Genomic DNA, 25,438 nt, shown 5'->3' with positions numbered 1-25,438 from the left:
GAGGATCCAGAAAGCAAAAATACCATGTTTATGTAGCCTTTTCAGGAGCTTCAATTGCACTCACCTGTCACATAGGCTCAGGAAAGCCTTAGACTTGTCATTCCTATCTTCTTCTTTTCCTTCCTCCAGATGATGCAAGGGCCTAGTGCATGTCAGTGCCATCTGTAAGGACCCTCATTCCTGGGTATTTACAAATGTTTTATTGCACTGGTGAAAAACATGAGAAGAAATAAATTATGAAGCATCTCAAGTGATCAGGCACTCCCATGAGGCACTTAAGATAGTTACAAGAACAATTTACAACTGTATTATAAAATCCCTCATCCTTTAAAGCAATGCTGACACTGCAGAAAAATGTATAAATCAACACTGCAGAGGGCTTTCAAAACTGCTCTTAGTGGGCTACAATGTTCATGTTAAATGTGGGGGCTGCATGCCTACAAACCAGCTACATTCTTCCTTTTTGCAGGCTTCAGGCTGTCAAATCAAATGCTGAAATACCTTCAAAAATAGCTTAGAAGATGTAGGCACACCCCAAGAACCTGAGACATGGTGCCTGCTCTCAGAGACACAAAGCCCTCTGAACTACTGAGGAGCAGGAAAGCTTTAACACACACAATTCCCAACGACACAGAGCTACTGGCAGCTGCCCAGCTCGTTCTGCCCAACCATCCTTTGAAGGCTCTCTCATTTTGGGAAACAGAAACCGATACCCCACACAGCGACAAGCTGAGCCAGGGGGTCATGACATTGTGTCACGGACAAAGCGAAGAAAGAAGGGATATGAGCACTGGGATACCCCAGGTGCCCATTTCTCTTGATGCAAGGAATGTGGAGGTGGGCAGTGCAGCACTGGTGGATGCTGGGTTCCAGGGCAGCCAGTAACACCACACCTCTAGGTTACTGCTTCGGATCTGGCTAGCGTCAGGGAGTGCTGGGGAAGCCTGGATTTCGGTCCCAAAGGCACACCAGCAGCGTGGCTCATGCTGCTGATGGATTTGCAATAGCCCTGCGTGGCCGAGCTGACAACATCAGCCGGGAGTCAGCCCAACGCCTGCTACGAGCACTGCCTCTGCTCTAAAGTGGCGTTAACTTGATATTCAGAGCATTCCTTCATCATGAGGACGTCATAAAAATAGAGGCAAGTTGAGGAGAAAACGTGCCTTTAAGTGAACCATTTCCATATTGATCAACCCAAGGAATTTGTGTTAGTAATAGATGAAGAAAAAAACTTTAACCGCATGTGACAGGATGGCTCAGTTCTTTGGATCTCTTTGTTGCCCTATCAAGCCACCGCTCTGACCTGCTGGGCTCGAGCCACTCGATGCTGGAGGCTGGCTCCAGCTGCTTCTCTGTGCTGTCTAAGGAATTATCACAGGAGACTTCATGCAATTAGGCCTTAAAAATGGGGATGTCAGTCCTCCAGAGGAACTAAGCCTGCTTCATGAAAGATACTTTAGCCTTTGCTTTCGCTGCAAAAGGAAGGTGTTTTTTACCCTGAGGATTTATATCAAAGCAAGACACTAGTAAAAACACGGCAAGCCACTGTAGTTTTTACCTCTTTGTAGCTTCTCAAGGTGAATATCAGTGGAAAAAATCTCAGAGGTGACAAGGCACAGAGATGGCCATCTAAAGCTCCATACCTCAGTACGGAAAAAAAAATCCACCCCTATGTTTTTAGTAAAGACAAACCTGCTCTCTCTCAGCAACAGGACTCCATTTAGAAATCAGCAATGGAAGCATAATAACCTGCACAAAGCCAGCAATCTCACACCTCCCAATTTCTCCCCGCAGACTGAAACCTCTCTCGGAATCCATCGCCTTTTTACAACCTGGCTGAACACTACCCATCCCAGGGCTGCTATACCTTTCACAGTCACCAGTTGCATTTCCTCTGAGCTGGCCGTGCGAAGGATTTTTTAAGGCGATGTTTCTCATGGACTGTGGGTAGCTCTAGCGTCTTCTGGGATTCGAGGTACGCTCTGCAAACTGCTGATCCTGCACACAAGAAATAACAGAGGGAGGATGTACAGGGATAATATTTGTATTGAATGTATGTTTTTCAAGAGCACTTGAAAACCAGCTGTGTAAGCAAAGCGAAGGAGGACAAGTATCTCTGATGAAGCCTGGAGCTCTGCAGCACGTGCTCCAGAATAAGGTGGATGGTGGACGAGGGAAATTTAAGGTTCATTTTTCCTGCTTCTTCCATTTCTGAACCTCTCTGATCTGTGCAGTGTCTCAGTTTAGCTCCTTTCACAACAAATACGAGCAATCCCAAAGTAAAAAGGCTGCAATGGCACAAGTGCTGTAATAAAACCTGCTGAACCCAGGCTGCTCCATCTGGCACGTTCGGCCTACCTGGATATAAAATAGCACCCCGGCAGCCTAGATGAAGTATCCATATATTACTCAGCTAATTTGGAAATCACAAGGCTGACAAGATTAGGGATAGGAGACGCCAGTTCTCACTTCACCACTCCCTTTAAAGTAGTCCTCTGAAGAGCCCAAGGCTTATTGCTTGGCTAAAACATATCCTGTACTCACTCTAGTCATGAAAAGCACCAACAAATTGACAGACAAAGTAGAATCAAGGGTTTCCAAAAAGAATCAGCCTCGTAAAGCTTTCACAAGCTGCAGTTGACATATTCATTGGATAGATCCAAGCTGTTCCTAAAAAAGCGCCCAGAGGGAACACAGTTCCATCTACAGAAAAAAACTACATGGTATTTTGGATGGGCTGCACTCCCACAGCACATATTTCACAGGCTATTTTTGCATGTGCAGTGGTCATTCACCTAGAGTATCCATCATTCCTCCAGTTACCCAAGCATCCCAGAAAACGTGGCCTGATTTCTCCTTTTTTGCTCCTTGACATGGCATTTATTCTGAACATAAAACAAAGCAGCAGCCAGGGGAAAAAAAAATAAAAATAAATGTGTGCTGCCCCTTCAAAGCCAGCTGAAGTTTATTACTTCCATTTCTCTGGCTTTGCCCAGTTTCTCATGCGTAACTTGTCTCCGTTCCTTGAAGACACCCACCTTTTCCTCTCCTCTCCCCAGACAGCAAGCATTACCACGCTCACCCTGCTGCTTTCTCCATTTTCAAATCCATCCTTAGAGCTCAGCTCTGCCAAGCTGCACGCTAGCAGCTCCCACTGATGAACAGGGGGAGTGCCCCTCAACAATTTTCTCCTCCTCCTAGCTCATCCCTCAGTAGCTGAGACCAGAAACCTCCCTGCATGGCCAGAAATCCTGGGACCACCACACAGACGAGAGTTAGATGAGTTTTGTTTCAGTAACTTTTACAGCTTCTTTGCTCTCAGGCTTCAGGCAGCAGTAAAAGAAAGGCAAATATGCAGTAGAGTGCCAGTATCAAAACCTAATAAATCACTCTGCATGGAGAGAAATATAAAACTGCTGTGTCCGATGGTGCAGTCTGTTCGGTGCAGAGATCGATGTTGGCTCTAGCAAACCGTAGGCTTCGAGCAGTTGGCACCTCCTGGGCTCCCCAGGTCACTGGGACACAGTAAGCTGACCACTAAAAGTGGGAAATTGCTGCTGTGTTGAGAGCCAGGACCTCCCTACAACCCACAAGGATTTTTCCTGGTCAGTGTCAAGTTCTGGCTTCACACAGCCCAGAAGTATCATGAAAATGAAGACCTTTCTGTACCTTCCTCTTGGCAGAATAACGATGTAGCCCCCTTCCAGAAAAGCCTCAAGACTGCACTGGATTTCATTAGGAAACAATTTGGATAAAACATCTTCATTCTGCAAAATGGAGCTGAAAAATTTGCAATCTATCTTAATTTTTTCTTGCAGCTCTGAAACGGAGACGCTGTGAAAAGAAACCTTATACATCCATTGCTCTCCTGATTCCAGGTTCAGGGGAAAACACAGAAACAGCTGAAAACAAAATTTACAGACCAAAGCCGTATTTAGCTTTATGCAGGGGTAAAGCTTTTCATTGCTAGACAACTATTTCGACCCAGACATTTCCCTGCTGTGGCTAATCCAAAAAAATATCTGGAAAATCTTCCTTTCATTTTCACTCAGGATATGAAATGCCAGTGGCACAGAGCACGTCAACACTTGTAAAACCTCCATCCTTTCTGGCTTCACCAACCAGCTAAAACTGACAGAAAACAAAAAGGAAAATGAGAAATTGATTCCTGGATGAAGTGCAATAAAGTTGTACTAACTTCCCTTAACTTCCAGAGCCTTATTACATGGATTTTATTTGATGAAATCGATTATATGGTACACTGGAGATAGGTTAGTGAATTAGCTTAGCTTATGCTAATGCCTATCATTTCAGGGTGGGTTTTACCTGGCAGAGAAGATAGTGAGGTGTGGGATTTAACATGATTTGTTTAGGAAGGGATGTGCTTCATCCTCCAGGACAAATTCTTGCTCCCCTCCCTGAAACAGGGTAAGCCCTTAAGTTTTTTGTTTGTTTTTTCCTCTCACTGCTTGGTTGATTTTTGGGCGTTTATTTGTTGTTTTGTTGTTGTTTTATTACCAGTCTCAGTTAATATCAGTTCAGAATAGAAGCAGCACTTGCATACTGGAAAGGAGATGCAGAGCCCCAAAAAAATCTGCTTTTGCAAGTAGAGAGGAATTGTTTTCCTCACTTCTACCAAACAATGCAGCCCCTTTAATACAGCCCTGAGTGGTAGGAAAAAGAATGGGCAGTTCTTTACACTTGCTATTAATATACCGCACCTAAGACCCTTCTCTCATACCCCATTTGGGGCACAATCCTGCAAAGTGACAAGTACCCTGGTCCTGAGCCAGCAAACATACCTGTGTTTAAACCTCAAAAAGCTGTCCAATGCCACTGAAACACTAAATCTATAAGAGGGTCCAGTGGTCGACGCTCAATCGACTGGAACCCATACACAGAAATGCTTTTAAAAGAAATGGAATTGCTTGGGAGTGTCTTATTGTGAGTCAAGTGTTTGGAAGCTTCCTGCACCACTTGGTAAAGCAATACATCTCCAGAAGAAGAAAAACAAATGAGCAAAGTCAAAACCAACGTTTTGTTTGCTTTAGCAAGAGAACCAACCCCCAGAAGTGAAATCTTATACTGTGCCTCTGTTGGGCTGGATTCCTGTCTTCACCTTGCTCCTGGTTTTTGCTCCACCAGGCCTCTGCCTGTCTCCGGAGGATCCTCCTCAAGCTACGAGAGGCTTTTCGTGCTGCTTTATGGCACCAGCCTTTAACAAAACCTAGAAGTCGAACCAATGATTCAATCCCTTCCTGGTAGATTGGAGCTCAGGCTGCAGACCTTTCCTTCTCCACCACAGATGGAGAATGTGAATTTACTGTGAAGAGACTTGAAAGTGTAAAAACTTAGGTTTTTCGTAAATGGAGATATATATATATATATATATATATATATATTAATCAAAGCTTCCTGACCAAGTTCCCAGCTGATATCAAATACTAACACCAGCTGGTTGCTAGTGGATATAGTCCATGTGAAAACAAGAGGTCTGGTTTCTGTAATTCACAGCAAGATTGAACGGACTAACCCCCCTAAACGCAACAACCAAAGCGGTCTTCAGAGAAAGCATTTGTGAGGCAAGATGTTTTTTCTTTCAGCACGCCAGCGAAGGACACCTGCTTATCACCGGCACTCCTGAGCTCGCCAAAGGAAGAATGTGACGGTGCGTAGAGCCAAAGCCCTGTGACTGAAGGCAAGGGCTGGTGGCCACAGGCGGGGAGAGGGTGCTCACATTTCTCTGAGCAACCAACGCAACAGCAGAAAGTAATGCAGAACCCAAGGGACTGCACTCTCTCCATGAGGATCCACTTGCAAGAGTTTTTCATCCACTGTTACCAAAGTTATCCTTATACATTTCACCTTCCCAAACTTCCCACAATCTACTTTTACCCACAGCATTTCTCACAGGTCCCATCTCCCTGACCTGTTGTCCTATTCCTCCACCTGTGTTTATGGATGCCAACTGTGAAATCCAATCTCAGGCACATCTCCCTGACCCCTCTGTACCATAAAAAAAATCCCCCAAGCTAACCAGGCACATTAGACGTGCTTGAATTAGCAAGGAAATGAAAACAGGCCACGAGAAAGGAGTAGGCTGAAGGAAAAGATGGAGATGTAATGCTAATCGATCATATCAAGTCACGGTTTATAGGAATTCATGAACTGGTATGAAAAAAAAAGGGGGGGAAAAAGTGTTGATAGTCATGAAAATTCCTGAAAAAAACTGTTTCCAAAACAAGCTTGTTTTCCCCACTGCTATTTTAACACAAACACCAAGAAAGGTTCCAGCCATAATACAAGGAACTCTCTTATCCACTCCATAAAAATGTCTGGGAGTCAGAAAATAAACTCGTTCCTCTTCTAATACCTTACCAGCGCACTTTCATGCTTGAGGACCTCAGGAGACAGCACAGAGATGCAGGAAATGCTGGTAACCACTCTTTAAGGTTGAGCAATCTGAGGCACTGAACAGTTCCTGGGATTTAGCGAAGCAGAACCATAACCTTAACTCAGTTTGGGATATTGTCTCCCGAATTAACCTAGCCAGTTGAACATATGACTCATGAAAATGGAAGCTCGGGGCAGGGGGTGGCAACTGCCATTCAGTATACATATTTACATTTGCTAGCTCAAGGGGTTATAAAGCTATTTCTAATAATTGTTATGTCCATTTCAATAATATATTTTTTTAAACTGATGTAGTTTATCATTTTTTCATGGTAAATGTTCTTAGTAGCCCCCCTCATCAATGCACCCCATCAGGAGAACATGAACTGCTGGAGTACAAACCATGACCACTAGAGCCGTGCTTCTGGACACACAGGTTGGGCTCTTACAGTGATTCAAACTGGGTTCCAAAAGTCAGTCTTGGCTCTTGGTAAGTTAACAAACTGAGAAATTAGGAAGATTTGCGTCCAGGACCAAATACTTGCGGCTCACCAGATAAATTAAATGGGTCTCTCATGTTAGGGCAATTTTCTAACAGCTGCTCCCCCACTCCAGATCTGATAACATGGAAAGAAACAAAGTAAAGTGACCACCTTTAAAATAGCCCCACAGATTGTAGCTTTGGGAGAAGACACTCACAAAACATTAAAGGTCAGATCTAAATCCACAGGCATAATGAAATGCAGTTACAGATGAAACTCCCTCCTTAACGTGCTGGACCAAATTCAGCCCTGCTCAAACCACCCAGCAGACGAACCTTGCCTAGCCACGGCTCAGAACTCCAGCCGTAATGAAAGCTTGTCCATGATTTGAACCCAGCAACAATTAACCTTGACAGGGGGAGATAAGATTCAAGTTTCAAAGAACAGAGAGTTTACTAGATGTCCGTATGCTTTCATGAGGCTTTGATTATTATTCTAATGCAGTTGTTTGTGGTTTAATTTCCTTTTTTTTTTTTTTCTTTAATGGTCACATTGAAAAGATAAAAGTCTTTGGACTCATGGCAGAAGTCAAAGGATGGCCAAAATCCAATCTACCTCCACCCCATCACGCTCATCTGATATACTTCCAAAAAAAAAAAAAAAGGGGGGGTGGGGGGGAAATCAGACAAATAGAGGTTGTGGACAGCTTAGGACTGACTTGTCTCAGACTTTCTGGAAAAGGGAGAAGAACTCATTAAGCCATAAGGAAAGCCAAAAGCACTTACGAAAGCACTCTTTTAGGGGACTACAATAAGAAGCCAACAGATCTTTACATACTTCCCAGCAGGAAGCCTACAGTCATCCATAACATTGCTGATAGCCCTCCATGCTTGGCGAGGTTCCCATTCGACCATCTGGAGCTCATCCATCGAGGTGCAACTTTGAGGAAGAGACTGAGCGCCTGGCAAAGGTGTTCAAATAGCAGCTGGGGAGAGGGTTTTGACTCCCGAGCTTCTGCACGGTTTCACTTGACAGCAACTGAGGGTACATCTCTTCTGCAGATGGTGCAACTGCAGATGGTGCAGGCCGCTCCAAGCTAACTTTAAAATGACGAGCAGAGTTACTGCTGACAGCAGCAGCAGAGTTCAGCATGTGTGCTGAAGCTTCCCAAGAGGCTAAGCAAGTAGCTGGGCCATTTGCCCAAGTGGCTGCATTTTATTGGTACCAGAGCTGGATAAAAACAGTTCACCTCATGCCTCCACAGCCCACAAAGCCACCGCACCTCCTGTGTTACAGAGGGATCCTGCTCTGCTTCTGTTCTCACCAGCTGACGTTTTGATCTTGCTGATGTCTTCAGCAGAGCTCCGTCCGACCGAGGGCCAGGAGTTTGCTCGGCACCTCAGACTCTCCTTTGAAGGGAAGGAGCAATATTCACCCTCCTCGAGGGCTGTTAATGAGAGCACGTTCTCCAGTTACCCACGTGGAAGTGCAGCTCCAAAGCCTCTGCCGAAGCTCTTCTAGACAATGCAGACAAGGGCGGTCTTTAAAAAACAGGAAGGAACCAAAGATGGGGACTGACCTGGTCACATCAGCTGGGGAAGGTGGGAGAGAGCAAGCACACTGGAAGTGTTTCCATTTTCTTCCCCACGTCCATTGGATGTCAAGACAGCAGCAACGTGAGAGTTCAAACGTGTTCTCAGTATTGGCAAATATCACTTAGTGGGGCCTGGCATCTACACTGCCAGGAAACGTGCCATCAGCAAAACAGAAAGGCAAGCTGCAATATGGTGCATATCTCCATGCTATTTATAGCCTCTCCCCTCACACGTACACACACTTGTATCCCCTTGGTATTTTCTTGGCTGTACTTACAACCCCTGCTTTGCATTTGCACAGCACGTCCTGAAATCAATCATGAAGTTAAACACGCAGCCTGTCCTTCTTCAGGCCAGCAGTTATCTTGGAGGACACCTTGCTGGAGGTGAGGCGAGTAGGAGGGAAACGAAATAGAAAAATCAGAAAGGGACAAGGGTGTTTTTTTTTGCCGTGAAGCCACCATGAGAGCACTTAGGCACCTACAGCCATAAAGAAAAGACATCCTAGGTTGAGCTGTTGTTTCCTAACACACATCTTCACGTTAAGTTGAAGCTGCCAGGCTGATTTGCTGCTACATTATCCCATCCAGCCTGCTCCCATACCTTTTCCCCTGAGAAGCCTTCAAAGACATAACTCACCCAGCTTCAGGTAAAGCTCAGAACCCAAAAGGGCTCCTCAAGGCCTTTTCCTGTACTTGTAGGTATTTTATGCCTTGTTAGTATGCCGTCGGCATGCTCAGTTCTCTCCTTAAAAATCCCACAGCTCCCTGGCGTCATGCTAGGAGCCACCACTTGCTCTTTAATGAAAACATAAGGCCAGAACCTGGGAGGCTCTTTCTGGATAGATCCCAGGACTGTAACGTGGCTTTTAAGCCATATTGCTTTCACTGAGACCACCAGTCAAAGCTAAAGCACAGCCTGCTCTCTAAATATCATTCCTACAAGGAATTGTAGGAATTCGTATCATTTGTATCAAGGAATTTTATCATTCCTTGTAAGAATGATATTTAGATATTTATGATATTCCTACTGTGGTTTAAATCACCTGCCCCAGGTAACTGTGGGGTAAGGGGGCAGAGGCCCAGGGATGAGCCTAGCCCAGCTCTGCAGAAAGAATGTGCTCAGCCTCCCTCCCAGCATCCAAAACGGCCCCAAAACCACAGCTGAATCACATCACGTTTCAGATTTTCAGTCACAAGATCACAGGACAAAGGCACAAGGGCACACTAACAATTGGCAGTCCGGCCTGCCCCAGATTTTTTGAACTACCCTGGAAAGCTCCTGCAAGTGCTTCAGAAAAGAAAAAAAACCTTCCCAATAAAGCTGAAGAGCTGGGTTTTAATATTGTGTGCATCATAGTCTGGCTCATAGCAGGTCACCGGTCTTGACAGAACCTGGTTAGAGGGGAAAAGCCTTTCTAGTGGCCCAGAAGCCTCTAAAAATGAAAAAAAAAAAGGAGAATGACAATCCCCTAGAAGCAAGGCACATGGAGCACTAACAAACTGGCTGCAAATAGCTCTCAGGCAGTAAATGAGCCACAAGCAGACTTGATTTTTATGAAGAAATTGTTAATAGCTTAGTGCAGACCTAAAGAAATGGCTTCTGGGTCCAGACCAGGACTACTAAAATACACCACAGCTTGTAAAAGCTTGTGGAGCAGTGCTCAGGCCTGCTGCTGAGCACAGGATGATTCAGCCCCTGCCACATCCTCCTCTTTACAGCTTTAAAGTAACATCTGAGCACTGCTTTTTTCTGCTTCCTGATGCTCTCAGATCCTTGTCCTGGTAATAGTATCGCATCTGCTGCATACCAGAGCATCAGCAAGGCTCCCCTCCTCGGGCTGTGAGCCCCTCACGTTCCCTCACGCCGCATGGCACGGTGTTGCGTCTGTGAGAGCTGAAAGCTGCCAGGCTATAACACAAACAATTCCCATCGAACTGCCCTTATCAGAAAGTCTTCCTAAAACCAGGAAGACTGAGGGGCTACGAAAGCACGGAAAGCTGACACCTCCAAAGAGCTGTTTTCTTGTGGAGATCCCACCCCACAGAGGACATCAGGCTGAAGATCTCACTGAGGCATTACTGAAGATCGGTGTCTGGGCAGGTTCTCTGCCATTTTCTGCAGAGCTAAATAAATGTTATTTCCCAAACTCTGCCTCTGGAAGACAGGTAAGGCACAGGATCCTCTTTGGCTCCTAAATTTTGGAAAAGTGGTTATAATAGCACAGCGAATGGCATAACACCACACCGGCCAGACACTTAATCAGTGTGATGATGTCCAAAAAAAACACAGAGGCAGATCCAGACGCTGCAGAGTCGACAGCAACAGCAGGCTGATTTTATTAGCACCCCTCCCCAGCCCAGAGCGAGGCACAAGCCTGGAGATGAGGGTTTTGTGAGACCTGGATCCCACTTTAGAGGGCAACAGAGTCCTGGTTGTCCAGAGAAGCAGTAAGTGTCGATCCTATAGCAGTTAAAAGGTGCAGGACTCATGCTTGTGCTATCTGGAAGAGCTCAGTGGTTTCCCCCCTGGCATTGGCACAGACACACATATCCCACAGCTAGCAGGTTTCCTGCCGCGGGCTGCCCATGCTTTCTGAACCCGGGTTGTGATGAGCCAGGGATTTTTCTGGCTAAAGTCAGCCCCAGAGGAACCACCTGGAGTCCTTGGCCCGTTGAAGGAGAAGCACTGCCCTCGCATGACTCACCTTCCCATCGCAAACAAGGCTGAGAAACTTTTAGGGGAACAGCATTTTGCTGGGCGAGGAGAGCACAGACGGGCAGTGCGCTTCCTGAAACACACCCCGTAACTGTCTGTTAGTCACGACGGCTGCTGAACCCTGACCTCCCTCCAGTGAGCATGACGCAAAACAAAGCTCCACTTACCGGTCTTGACACTGGCAGCAAACGTCACGCAGCGATGGAAAAATAAGGGTTGGAAAAGACCTCGGGAGGTCACCTAGCCCAGTTCTGCGCCTCGTGCAAGAGTCAGCGCTGTATTATCCTTGTCAGGCACGTGGCTAACCTATTCTGAAAGGCCTCTGGTGATAAAAGCAACATCCTCTAGGCCTTTGCTATTTATATCATAATTTTGGGCACTACTTGAAGAATAGAAGGCACAGAGGGGGATAGCTGCATAATAGCTGAACTTTGCATTAGAGAAATATCGCTGGAACAGGGGGAGGCTGCTGAATAGTTAAGCATCTCTCAGCCATATATCGGCACAAAACGTGAGGGCAGGACCACCAGCAAGGCAACGAGGGCATGACAGCCTCAACCTATCCGTCCAGGCCACCTGGCAGGGTTGTGACATCTGGCAGAGCTGGCGGGGACCGACCCTCCTGCGCTGTGCAAGGCACAGGTACAGCCCTCAGCGCCGGCTCCTGCAGCCGCTGCCTCCCACAGAAGCTGGTCTGACATTGTTCTTGGGGATTAACAAACAGATAAATAAAAAATAAAGCTGTGTTCTCAGCTGCACGGGAGGGGATGTTGCAGCAAGATGAGGGTCTGGACATATTTACACAAATATGCACACTTTTTTTTTTTTTTTTTTTTTAAGAACAGTGGAAATGCTTTGCACAAAATCCCATTAGCAAATAACAGGATTTCTGGCAGCACCATCTGTGCACCACATTGAACACTCGCCCCAGAGTGCAGAGACTAAAGCACTATGCATATGGAAACCGAGACAAAAGAATATACAATAATGCTCAAAGGCAAGGAGAGCACATGTAAGGTGGGGTAGAAGCCAGAAGAGACCTTTTCCTCCCCATCCTGACAATACCCATAGCCCATTCTTTTCACAGCCTCCCTGCAATGATTCCTGAGGCATCTCACGTCCCTTCTGTGCCCACTGTAAGGCCCTATGATGTTGTCACAGAAGGGGAAAAACTTTGTCATGAATGAGAATCAGCTGGCAAATCAAAACCATTCAGTGCAAGGTGTCACAGAGGTCTGATATTGAAGCCAGCTGGAAAACACTTTTTCCTCAGGTGTTTTTCAAGCAGGTCTCCTATATTTTTAAGCCAAGATGTTACCTGAAAGAGGCTGTGCCTCATCTCTAAGTTTCTTCAGCTCTGCCTCAGCAGAACGGGCCTCAGAAGGAGTCCAGGAGAAGCCACACAGGGGTAAGCCTGAAACAAAGCAAAGAAGGATTTGCTCTGAGTGGGTTTTGGAGAACAAAATAAACACAGGTTTGCAAATCAGCAGCTTGTAGCAGCAATCTTCAGCAACTCTCAAGGACCCCTTTTCCTCCACACTTCCAAATGTCTCTTTGTCTGCCATCCCAAGGGCTCTTCAACAGCATCCTCCAAAACAGCTATTACAGCAATTACTGCAATTAATTGATTTGCATATCCCCAAAGCCCCATCATTAGTGCAACACAGCCAAGCGTGTTAGTGTTTAATAATATCAATCAACAATTATTCGTAACATCCCGTCCTGGCAGACCTAAATATAGAGACAAGCATTCATGCGAAAACAAAAAGGAGGGGGAAAAAAAAAACAGCAGCTAAACAAAAGAATTAATTTAGAGCAGAATTAGGATCATAGAAACAAGAGAGACTAATGGCACGGTCAGATGTCTTGCTCTCAACTCATGCATGACCCTCCTAACCAACTTACTCTCAGTTACTTAGCTAGCTCTAACTCAATTGATTTTTTTTCTTGCAATAAATAGCCAGCAAGCCACAATGAGCATGTACACAGTGGAGCAGAAAAGAGACGAGACAACTTTCACAGTCTGCTGGCCCCGCTTCAGGAAAGCACTTCAGCAAAAGCTTGAGATGGTCTCCGTTCAGGGCAACGCCACAGCACACGCTGAAATTTAAGTACGTGCTCAAATCCAGATCTTCCCCAGGCCGAGTGCTAATAAATGAGGAAGGCTGCAAGCACACGTGAGGCTATGTTCCTCTCCCCCACCCAAACGCCCAGGCGTTGCCTCCCCAGCTGCATTGCTGCAGTATCTACCGCATGGCGTGGAGGGGGAATCCCAGACAAAATCTCCCCCTGGCCAGAAGCCTGCTCAGGGCAGAAGCCCTGGTCACATCCCAGGGAAATACAAGGCCCTAACAAGCAGCCCCTCAACGGGCCGTTGTGTGGAACTGATCAGTGGGTTTCCGATGGCACGACATCTCTAGAAGAGGACTGCTGAAGGGTGGAAAATACAGGCACCACTCCCCACACAACTATGGCCAAAAAGGGACTCATTTCCCCCTTTTTCCCCCCTTCTATGTCAGATGTAGAGCTGCTCTTTTTTTTTTTTTTTTTTTTTTTTTTTATCATGGCTTGTACTGACAGGAATTTTTGCCGGAGAGGGAAGGGAAGGGGGAAACACAACGTCTTTGGTTCCAGTTTTCCAGGCGTTTTTAGCAATACAGGCTGCACCTCTTAGGGACCATATGCTCCTCACTAATCTCTGGGTTCAGAGCCAAAGCCCATTTGCCTGACATGTAAACCCTTCAGGACAAAAGCTGTCTTTTTGTGCTGGGACTGGATAGTGCCTCGCACAAATATCAGAGCCCACAGCTACCATCCGAATGGAAATAGCACACAATAACCCAAGTCAATGGGAAAATTAGCATCTTCAGGGAGTTTGGGATCAAGGCTGCTCCTTTTTGCCCAGGCTGAACTCCCACCGGAGCCAGGGAGGAGCTGGAGGGCTAGGCAAGAAGTCCCGGACCCCACAAGCCCATCTGCAGGGTTCACACTGTGGTGGGGTCCGAGATCTGGACTGAAAGATGAACAGCACATTTTAAACCACCCTGAATTAAACTAATTGCTGCTCTAATTACTCTGGTGAAAGCACTAGGGGCCTAGACGTGCTAAAGGCACCACTGGGCGGCCCTTGGCAGTGTGGCTCGGCCTCTTCAGAAGCTCTCAGTGTCCAAGGGCAGGGGAGCGGCCCAGGTGCAGATCTCTCTTCTTAGCACTGCTTAATATTAAAACAAATCACCCCCACTGCTGTCCTGTGGCACCAGGGGCAGTCAAGACCAAACCAACAAGGGCAGGCAGCCCAACCAAAAGCCATTTTCCACGTGGTTTGAGCTGCCGCCCCAGGCCTCCCCCTGCCCAGTCGGTGCGGAAACACGCCGTAATGAAGAGGCCTGCTGTCAGCTCTGCTCCTCAGCAGCCTTTTGAGAGACAGAAAGCCACTGTAGCAACATTGCCTCTCAGAAAAAAAAGGTTAATTGTGTGCAAAATTAAGTTCAGGGGGGGGGAAAAAGCAAGAACGCATGAGGTTAAGCAAACACCAGAACATTTTTCAAATTAGTCCTAACATTTGTTGCTTGTTTTTCCCACTTAATCCTCACAATCATACTCACGGATTTGCGTTTTTGCCGTGCTAGTAGACTCCAACCCTGGGCTTTAATTGAAACCAGAGCCTTGCTCACGAGACAAGTGATTCAGTGAGACAACCACATCTAACCCAGCCATAGCTCAAAAGAGCCCAAACCCAGGGAACTGAAACAAACCTGCCACATTTCACACATCAAGAGGGAGACAGGAACACCTCAGTCTGATCTCCCATCCCTGTGAAGCATCACCCAACATGAACCCTATTACCAGCCCTGTGGCACCCATCTTGTTAGGCACTCACGCTCCCTGTTGCGTACAGAAATAGTGTTGCTTTAAATAATATCCAAGCCCTCTAGAGGAGCCTGCTTGTCTTTGTGTCCCAGAAACCATCAGACCATACATGCCTATTTTATGTTTGATGATTTTGCACACGGAGGAACCTTTTTCACTTGATATCCAGCCCTGGCTGTGGGCCTCCATGTCCGTGCTCTGTCAGTCTGTTTCACTAGTCAGGCCAGCAGATCTGAACCATCAGCACCAAAACAACTGAAAACACAAGCTGATGACTAAATGTTAATTAGCATGAATGGCTTATTCAGAGTATTTTTAATTTGTTGGACGAGGCAAGTTTTGACTTGGTTTTCTTGGTTTAAGCACCAGGAAAGCATGGGAACACTGGAGTCATGCAGCCATAGGCAGGTAGTTTCCAAATAGTGATGTTGTTTTCAGGAATTCACACATGGGCCAGGAACTGCAATGATTTCTAGGGCCCATCAGCAAAAAGGACAGGCAGCACGAAGCATCACAGCTTTCCACATGTTAACTCCCATGCTGACCAAATGAAGAGAAGGCATCTTTCTCTAAAATGTGTCCTGCTCCAAGAACATGTTTTGTTTATTAAAGAAATTAGGCCAGGAAGGGCTCTAAAGGTGTTTTCTGCTCTCACAGATGCAGCAGAACAACTGACAGGGCCACGGCATCTCCAGCCTTTGCTTTTCACTCCTCCTGACCATCCCACAGAGCTCAGGGCTGCGGCTCCTCTCTGCAGCAAAGCCTTAATCCTCACCCAGTCCATCCTGAGGTCCCACGAACAGCACAACTGTGGGGCAGAGAAGGGTCCAGAAGTACCAAGCCAAATGTCCCTGCAACCATGGGCAGGGAAGGTGCAGTTTTGCCCCAACACCTCACCCCTGGCACATTTCCATCACCTTGGGCTCCGTCCATACCGCAGCTGCACTACAGCTTTATTCCAGTGCTGTAAAGGGCACTGGCTGAAATCCCTTCAAAAAGACACCCAGCTTCCCAGCTCGGCACCCAGAGCTTAAGTTAAAAGCAGCCACCAGCTAACGCCTGCAGACTAAACAAAAGTTTTTACGCTGCCCACAGTCTGGACCCGTAATTGGAGAATCATACAGCATGAAATCTGCTATTCCCTTTTCTTTCATATCCCTCCCTGCCTCAGCCAGCGCTGATCTAGGGGACTGTATCACGCCTTGCTGGTAAGAAGGAATAAAAGCACCTTCTCATTAGCAGTATCCTAAGAAGAATAAGAAATAAGGTTTTAAAACCCCCTTGCTTCTTGTTGGCCTTCTAGCTTCCTCTGCTGCCTGTAACCACACACAAAGTGCTGGTAGGTATGCCCCAAAAATGAACTGCAGTAAGTATGAACAGGAAGCAAGAGAAAATGCAGTTGCAGCAAACCACTTCAAAAAGACTTCAGTTTTGCTCAGAATTGCTCGAAAAGGAAATTTGCCACTCACGGATGTTCGCCCTTTACCTTGTACTCATAAAATAATAATGATTTTTAAAAGGTAGTCTGATTTTCTCCTTTTTTCTCGGGCAAAAAGGGTTTCTGGAAGCCAGGGTCTAAAAGCAAAACACAAATAGGAAATACAGCTTCCTTAGAACCATACTGGGATTCTTTGTAAAAACGCCTAGCAGCTTTCACTGCTTCTGGAGAGCAATTGGTAGATTTTAGGGGAAAACTAAAACATCAGTGTCCACAACGGTGTTTCGCAGAATAATTTGGAAGGAGAAATCCAAAATAACTGTTGACGTGCACAGTGCTGAAGACCTGAAGAGGGCACTTAGCACACCTGGGATGAGCATCTCCTATCTGCTGTAATTACAGTGAACAGTTATCAAGGACACCTCCCTCTACAAGCAAGAAAAAGTGATGTAAGCGTTTTAAGTGGTTAATGCAGCTCTTTTAGTAAACATAGATGGCACAATGTCAGCGCTTTGCTGAGATGATATCAGCAAACAGGCATTTTTCTCAGAAAGTACTTGCATAAGAAAACTGAGGACATTGAGCACACTCCAGCTTCTTCTTATCTTATTCTTAAACACAGCCATTAAAAAGAAACTCAAGCAAACCAAAACACTCAGAAAGGCTGCATACTTAAGTGTTCACATTGACGAAGCGAAGTCACATCCCAAGGAGCTCAGCCTACAAACCTAACCAGATTTAAGAGCCAAATTCCCCCAGGGTGCAGAGCTGGGGCTGCTGAGAGGTCACTGCTGTGGGAGGAACCTGCGCTCCTGTGCTCCAGCAACGGCTGGCTCCTGCCAGCGCAGTGCTCCCAGGGGCTGCCCACATCTGCTCAGCAGGATGAAGCCACAGCACACACAGATCTTGCCACCTAATTTCATGCATCGCAGACAAAATGATTATCTGGGGGGCTGGACCTCTTCCTTTGCAGTCCCACATCTTGTTTTCAGAGGTGGTGGGAGAAAGCCTTTGACCTGTCAAGTGCCTTCGTGAAGGTCTCAGTGTTAGCATCCAACACTCTCAGCAAGATAAACATACAGTAATTTAGGTTGGAAGGGACCTTTGGAGACCATCTGGTCCAATCCCCTGCTCAGCGCAGCAGCAAATAAATAGCAGCACGTCTCCTCTGCTTGTGCAGCCAAAGGCACAGGTGGGCAACGCATGAGGAGTGGGGGAGCAAGAGAGAGACCTCGACACAAGAAAAACCTCTCCTGCTCTGAAAATCACTGCCGAAAAAAATCTCCTGCCTAATAAGATGCTGCTAAACCACACACTGCCCTAACCAAGCATTTCAACTCCTCGACCCTGCACTCCAGAGCCTGGGAGGCTCTCCTCTTCTCACAGCACAGGACACAGCGTAATGCAAAAAACATTTCAATATTCAGGGTGAGCCAAAGGCACACGGTAACTGAAGATGCTGAAAGCAAATCTTGTGCCTGGGCCCAAAAAATCCAGTACTGAAGGCGTGGAGTGCTGCCACCAGCTAGCTCTGCTGTAGGAAACACCCCGGTGCTCCTGCTCTCATCACAACCACACCAGCTCTGTCTGCTCAGCACAAAATGACCACGGGGGCTGCCAAGTCCAGGCCTAGTGATATTTTCAGTAACACCCATGTAGCTAAAGGACTGCTTTCACAGCAACGCTACCTCACGCTGCAGGCACTTGTAGGGATGTGGATGTAGAGCATGCAGGTTCCTTCTTTGCACTGGTTTGACTTTCTGTCTTCAGGTGCAGGTTTGCACAAGTGACAATTTTATTGATACACATCCAGTTCCAGCACAAACATGAGCCTAGGCCAGTGGGCTAGAGCTCCTGCGTGAGAGGAGGCCAAGGAAATACAATTGTAGGACACATTTTAGAGATTCTCCCTGATTTTAGACCTCTAGCCCTCGCCAATGAAAAAATCAGGTACATAAACTATCTGTGCTTCCACACGGCTGTCTGTAAAAAGGAGAATGTATACGGTACCTTAAGTCTAACTTTTACCCCTCCCTGACAAGGACTGGTGGCATTATAATCCACACTGCATGCCTTGTAAAACAGCAAGGGTCTGCTGTTTAACAGAGTGATTCAATAGGCAGCAAAGAAAAAAAAAAAGAAAAAAAAAGAAAAAAAAACTTACTTCATTTACCCCATGCAGCCAGCCTGGGAAGAGCTGGATGGCAGCAACAGCAGACAGAAGTCTCAGAGGTGTTTCACCACCACGCACTTGTCTCAGATAAAGGAAAGAAAAACTGCAAAGCCTTGATTTAACTAAGCAATTTCACCTGTTTTGTGCTCTGAACTTGATGTAAGAAGCAGAAAGAAACTGTGCTACCCCTTTCCAATTCTGACAGTCTTACCCCATGCTTTCTCCTGCAACAGTTAGGAGCTGTTTTCCCTCTGGTCTTTTTATCTCATCACACCAAAAGCAGGGACAGGCCTGGAAACAAGATTGCAGCCACCAGCTTCATTCATAAATCTGCCTGAATCCTTGGCACAGCAAAGTGAGCTATTGTGGTCATTTCTCACAGTTTACCACCTTGTAGCCAGAACGTATTGTTTTTATTGCTATTGTGAGAACAAGAGCAGGGAAAAAATAATCTTGAGCTTCCCTTCCCCTCCCCACTCCAAATCAAATATAATGGGAAAAAAAAAAACAGGCGGATGTCAGATTCTCAAGGGTTGGTGTTTTTTTTTTTGAGCTATCTACAGGAGCTCTGTCTGGTGCTGCAGGTTTCTGAGTCTGAATTTTATCAATGGGTTGTGTTGGGTGCATTTTAAAGGACAGCAGGTGTTAGAACAATGAACCCAGGCAGCCTTTACATCTGGGCTACAAAAGCCATCTCAGTGTTTACAAGAAACAGGATAATCAAGAAAACATCCTGCCACAGGCACCTAAAAACTACAGCCCCTTGTTATTCATTTTTCTCTCACACTGTACGGTTTATTTATAGCTCGAGAAGTTGAACCAGGAGGAGGAAAAAAAGTTTCACACTCATTTCCATACAGACATGACGCACGAGCAACGTGAAAGGGACTGGCCACCAGGCACTCTGCTCGCATTGCTCCTTAAGCTCTAGGTAGGGTATTAACCCTTGAGCTCTTGCCATGACTAATGAATTAGCTGGGTATAAGTTGGTTTTGCTTCATTCATACAGCCGTATCAGTTGCACCTCTCTTGCTAACTCATTCTGGGGCACTCCAGATGGAAATTCAGTCATCATGTACTGAATATAATGTCCCTAGAGCTTCAACACAAAGAGATGGGCAATTATGGGGGAGGGATCGTGGAAATTGCTCATCCATCTTAGCCTTCAGTGCTTGTGTTTTGATCCTTACAGCCAGCAGAGCGCAAGAGGCTCCTCGAGAGCTGACTGCTTAGAGGGGACATAGAGGGTCCTCCCAGTACACCCTCTGGAGGAATTTCCTTCCCTCCATAGGTGGTTCTGGCTGCCCAGCCTTCAGGGTTAGAAATGTGAATGCACGATGCATCACGCACACCTGCAGAACCAAAGGTTGCAATCAAATTTCAGCTGCTGATGGACTGTGGCTACCTACAAAAACCACAGTTTTCAGCCGAAATTATATTCCCCTTCTTCTTTCTCAGTGCAACCAGTTCCAGTGAAGTGGCTTTTAGTAAAAGTTTTTAGTAAAAGCTGTTATATATATATTTTTTTTTAATTCAAATCAGAAATTAGTTTTCATTAAAGATGCACCAAAATGAGACCTCTAAGAACATTGCTCCCCATCAGCAATAACATGGGAAGCTCCAAGGTATTTCTCCATTCCACATTAATGTTTCATGGCTCAGGTCATCCTTATATCCAGCAAAATTAAGTATTCCATCTGTTTATACCCCTCCTCCCCTTCTATCCTCCCTGCTTTAAGAGTTTCACTTCTGGAAGCCTTCAGAAAAACATGCTAGCTAGAGCCCCCCCAGAAACCCAGAGAAAAGAGAACTGAGCTGCCCGGCCTCCCAAGGAGTTTGACTTCCTTACTTTTGAGATGAATCAAAGTGGATTAACTCAACAGGTGCTTTACTGGGGAGTGGGAGGGAAAACAAAACAAAACACAATGGAACAACAGCCTACGTGCACAAATACCAGATGAATGTGTCTGCTGGGTGAGGAACTGCTAAAGCAGATGGCTAATATCCACTTCTCCTTTAGGCCCATGTCACTGGCTTTAAAGACATCAAGTCCCAGAGCCCAAACACCTCCCCCATCAATCAGACTGAGTGTCTGGAAGTGGATCTTACTGATCCAGATGTGACCCCTGAAAGGCTGAGATGCCTCCTCTGCCCCTTAATCACGGTCTCCTCCCTGGTCATCCTCTGAAACACCAGCTCCCCAGCTGGACTGCAAAGGCACCTCAGTCATATGCACAATTTCTTGCCCTAGATGAGAGATTTTCCATCAGTCTCTCCGTTTTATGCATTGAGCCAAGTCCACCACCCTGTAAATCCATGGCAGTAGCTCACTGCAGATATATATAATTACTTAATTCCCCCAACTGGGTAAAACAGCTATTTTTTCCCCTGAACAAGAAGACCATCAAATAGCAAACAGCACGGCTATGAACTGACCAGCATCTTCGACCCTTTTCCCCCTCCTTCCATTGAAAGCAAGCAGCCTTTTACTGCTGTGAGCTCTTACTAACCCAGGGCTCTCCGGGAGGCCGGTCACACTGAATCTCCTGCCTATTTAAGACAGCATGAGGCACGCTGACTCAGGTCAACTACAATCCCATGGACAATAACTGCAATTGAAAGGAACAGATAATGGCTCATGCAATTGAAAGGAACAGATAGATACTGGCTCTTTCTCCTTATTTGTTAAAACCATGAGAATTTTTGAAGTTTTCTGTGATGAATGTGCGGACATAGCTAGTGTTAGAAGTCAAACTTTTTGACGTTTTTCCATTGGAATCGTACATTTGTTTTTGGCTTTGGAAAACATTTCAGAACATGGGCTTGGGCTTTTCTCCCTTGGTGGCAAAAACAATGAGAAAAGGAAAGGTATGCTAAAAATTAGGCGAGGAGAATAAAGCTAGAGATGCAAAACAAACTGAAATGACCACAAGCAGCAGACCCAACATATTTTCAGTTGTCCTTGCTAGTGTTTTCAAAACATTCGGAAGTCATTGCCTTCCGAATCCCATTTCAGCTCTTCTGAAGGCCTGTACAACAGGCACGCTTTTTCTTCCTACAGGGGAACAGATAGACTTATAGCCACTCTCACCTCTCCATAAGTTTTGAACAGAGGCCACCCCATAACCATGGATATTCACCACGATTACTTCACAGACCCAAGAACAAGCAAAATTAAGAGAAAGTGATGTAGAGCGTTAATATCCAACAGACACTTTGGCTCAAAATAAACTAAATGTTACACACCAAATAAATGACTGGGGGGAAAAAAATGAAAGCATGCAAGATATTCTGAGCTCTCTCAATAGGGTTGTGAAAATTTTCCATCAGATAGAAAACCACAGCAAATGCTTTGGACAGAATGGGAAAAAAACTAGGTTGACAGCTGCATTGGCAACCATTCTCCAAGAGTGGGTTCAACCCCATTTACCTCCTTTCATTTTGACAAGGGTGAGAAACAAATAAGAGCAGCAGATTTTGGCTTTGTAGGTTCTTATTTAACCTTTACATCAGAGAGAAATGTATACATTATTTTAAATTGCTGGCTGTTGAATCTGTGTAGTGTGTGAACAGTTAGAGGATCTGTATATCTTAAAAAGAATTGAAATGGGCCTGTCCGGAAGTGCCATTTCACATTTGATGCTGAATACGTCTTCACATTACACAACCAAAAGAAATGCTACTTATTTCCAATATTTGCTTTCCAGAATAATATAGAGGTGACCTTTGCCCTCCTAAGTGATTAAAGCTTGACACAGGGTTTGCATTAATTTATTAAAAACTTGCTAGGTGAAGCCAAATGTTAAAGCCAACTAGTTTTCTAAAACCTCTGCTAACAAATTACTTGGATAATCGCCAGAAGCCTGAATCCAATCCCTTTTTCTATTTCTTTCTCGCCAAAAAACATCTGGTGTATGTTAATTGTCAATCTGTATTGACTGCAAGATTTATTCTGGTCGGCGGCTTTACGAACAGCATCGCAGATAATTAGAAGGCTGAATGCTGATGAACAATTGTCAATACCGAAAAAAATCAATACGCTACCAGATGTTTCCTAATGATAGAGAGTTGACACTATTTGAACTGGCTCTTTTGAAAGCTTTAATTTTATTGAACAACATTTATTTCACGAGAGATGATTTGGGGTTTTACTTTTTAACAAAGAGAGAAGTGGAGTGTGGCATGGCATTTAATATCTGGCTGAGATTTAAAACGCACTCTCCTTATGAAGTATGACATTTTATACCTGAAACCACAGGAACATTTCCCACATTTAAGTGATAGAGGAAAATTCTTCAAATTAGATTTGAACTTTATACCTTCTAATTCTGCTCCAGTCCTCCTCCTCCACATACCATGCTCGGGCCTGATGAACATGCTGGTGCTATATCAAAGTCTAATAGACCTGACTACCGACAAATCCCCTTCACTTAGCCTTGAAGTAAGCAGCAAACCTCCTGTAGATCATGGTAGTTAATGTTAACTGGCAAATAGCTCAGAGACTCATCACACGACAAAATGAACTGGTCAGCGCAGCCCTACTGGCAGCGCCATTCCTCCCCAATATCAGAGCACGCAAGGATGTGAGCTAGAAGTCAGCTCTGAAGCCATAATGCAGTCCTAAATCCCCAAGCCTGCAGTGAAGAGCCGCCCAGAGCTCCTTTACGCACGTTAATCCAAGCTTAAAGGGAAACCAAACATCTATCTGCAAGGAAGCCTAGAGCAACAGCTCGCCAAGCTTGTCTGAAAGAGCTGCTACTTCTCCCTGCCCTGAACGCACAAGTTTGCCACGCAACAGGATTGCAACCAGGTCCCCAATTGGACACTTTCTTTGCAACCCCAGCTCATTTTCAGCATGCGGAGAGGCCCCTTCAAGGACTGCTCACATTGTCGAGAGATGCCCCTTAGACCTGACGCGATCCCACGCTGTACTGCAGGCTGAACAAACGCAATACCCACAATGCTACTTGGGGTTACGTACAGATAAATACTGCCACAATGTCGAGAAAACCTTGCAAGTCTCCCATCCCAAAGGAAAGAATGAATTTGGCCAAAGAGCCTTCCCACCCCTCACGCTGCTGGGTCTATTCCAAACGCTGACCAACACCACCTCCCTGAAATATTTCATGCACCGAAACTTTTCATGCTGTGCCCCAAGTCCCCACGGCAAAGCGAGCAGCAGGACTCCCAAGCTGGGGCCCAAAGCCTCCGATCATCCCTTCTGCATGCTGGAGAAAGCCCTGACCCAGCCTTTGCACGCTCTTTGGGGCAGCAATGCACAAAACAGCACTCCTCCCTCAGTACTGTGCCTTGGGGCACAATCCAGACCTTTGTAAGTGCTTTGAAATATGAGTTGCAAAGGCATAACATTTTTTCTATTATGTTCCTCGCTTTACTTTAAGCCCCCACTCAATAAGAGACAGGTGCACTAAGCTCTTTGCCAGGGACCTGAATTTAGAGGAACAAGGCCCTCCAGTTTTAAAAGTTATCCTCCTGTAAGCTCACTAGTCGCCTATTAAGCTTGTAATAAAAGGCTTTTTTTGAAAAATGATGGCACCTAGTTTCCAAGGCAGCAGAATTTTTAAGCTCGTATTTGCAAGAGCCTAAGGAATTACTGACGCCAAAAGGAATGCGCTGTAGAAAACCCATCACCTATTCCTGCTGGATAGATTAAATAACATGGCTTTATTTTTTAATGCAGCATGATCAGGACAAGAAGTCACTATCGATGCTATACAAAAATATACAACGTGTGGAAAAACAACTACAAATCCCTTTAATTTCTGGTTGTAGTGAGAAGTATCAGCCTGCTGCCTATAGGAATTGTCGGAGACGCGTGATCCGGGACTGGAAAGACTGAGACACTTCACAGTATCGACTGACTGTCAATGGTCTGCTGGACTTCAATTACAATTTGGCGTGTGCCTAGATCTTTTCTGCAGAAATGGATCAGACAGTAGGACCTCCCCTGCCCCAAAAGGCTCACAAGCCACACAACATGAAGGAAGCTCAGAAAGAGGCACAGAACTTGAAAGAGGGCTGTGGTAGCTCCAGGGGGAGAGACTGGATGGGAGATGAAGGAAGGAAAAGGAGAAGAAAGCTGGAGAAGGGGATGGAAAGCAGCTGAGACAGACCCCAGGCAGAGATGCAGCCACAGCAGAAAATACAACACCAGGCAATCATTTCCGGATGAACAGCCCAGGCAAAGCCGCACCATTTCACTTCAAATCTTTACTTGAAAGCACAAGGATTCAACAAGAAACCTAAAGCAAAACAGAATATCTCACACTCCTCAGTTTCTCTCATCATAACCTTGTATTTTCTTAGCCTAAACCAATTACTCAATCATACACTACTCTCATTTCGGCTACAAAGCAGGCTCCTTTCCCATGACAACAATATCAACTCCACGCATTTCATAATTGATTTTACTGCATGACTTTTCTCAGCAAAGTGATTCACTCTTTTCAAGTTCCCTACCAGCTGATGAAAATGAAAAGCCCCTGAACTTCTGCACAGACTTGTGCACATCACTTTTTGAGGCTCAATTTCCCATTCTTAAAAGGAAGATGTTTGGTTTCCTCCAACTTTTTTTTTTTTTTTTTTTTTGGTGGGAGGGGAAGAGGGGGAACAAAATGAGCAATGAGCATTACTTCATCTTTTATGCTGCTTTCAGCAGAAAAAAGATCATCCTTGCACTGAGGTGCTAAGGGGCAAAGAATTCACATTAACATAGTATCAACACCAGAGTGGTTGCCTTTCATATCAG

General features: G+C 45.6%; 1 protein-coding gene across 3 annotated transcripts in view; it reads right to left on the bottom strand.

Annotated features, from left to right (window-relative positions):
- ACKR3 (atypical chemokine receptor 3) overlaps window positions 1–25,438 on the bottom strand; it is a 139,531-nt gene that overhangs the window by 21,804 nt on the left and 92,289 nt on the right. For 2 of the 3 annotated variants that reach the window (XR_011810753.1, XM_038182113.2), the window contains 3 exons: window positions 12,507–12,602; window positions 1,868–1,998; window positions 65–207 (listed from right to left, as the gene is read on the bottom strand). Coding sequence is in view for 1 of the 3 variants with exons in the window: in XM_038182112.2 (XP_038038040.1) it covers window positions 12,507–12,527 (21 nt within the window). In the remaining 2 variants the exon portion in view is untranslated. Of the gene's footprint in view, window positions 1–64; window positions 208–1,867; window positions 1,999–12,506; window positions 12,603–25,438 lie in introns of those variants that run through there. The other variant, XM_038182112.2, reaches the window with a different exon arrangement.

This window comes from Anas platyrhynchos, chromosome 7 (genome assembly GCF_047663525.1).
Source record: "Anas platyrhynchos isolate ZD024472 breed Pekin duck chromosome 7, IASCAAS_PekinDuck_T2T, whole genome shotgun sequence".
Taxonomy (NCBI): Eukaryota; Metazoa; Chordata; class Aves; order Anseriformes; family Anatidae; genus Anas; species Anas platyrhynchos.
This window is presented reverse-complemented; position numbering and strand designations above follow the sequence as displayed.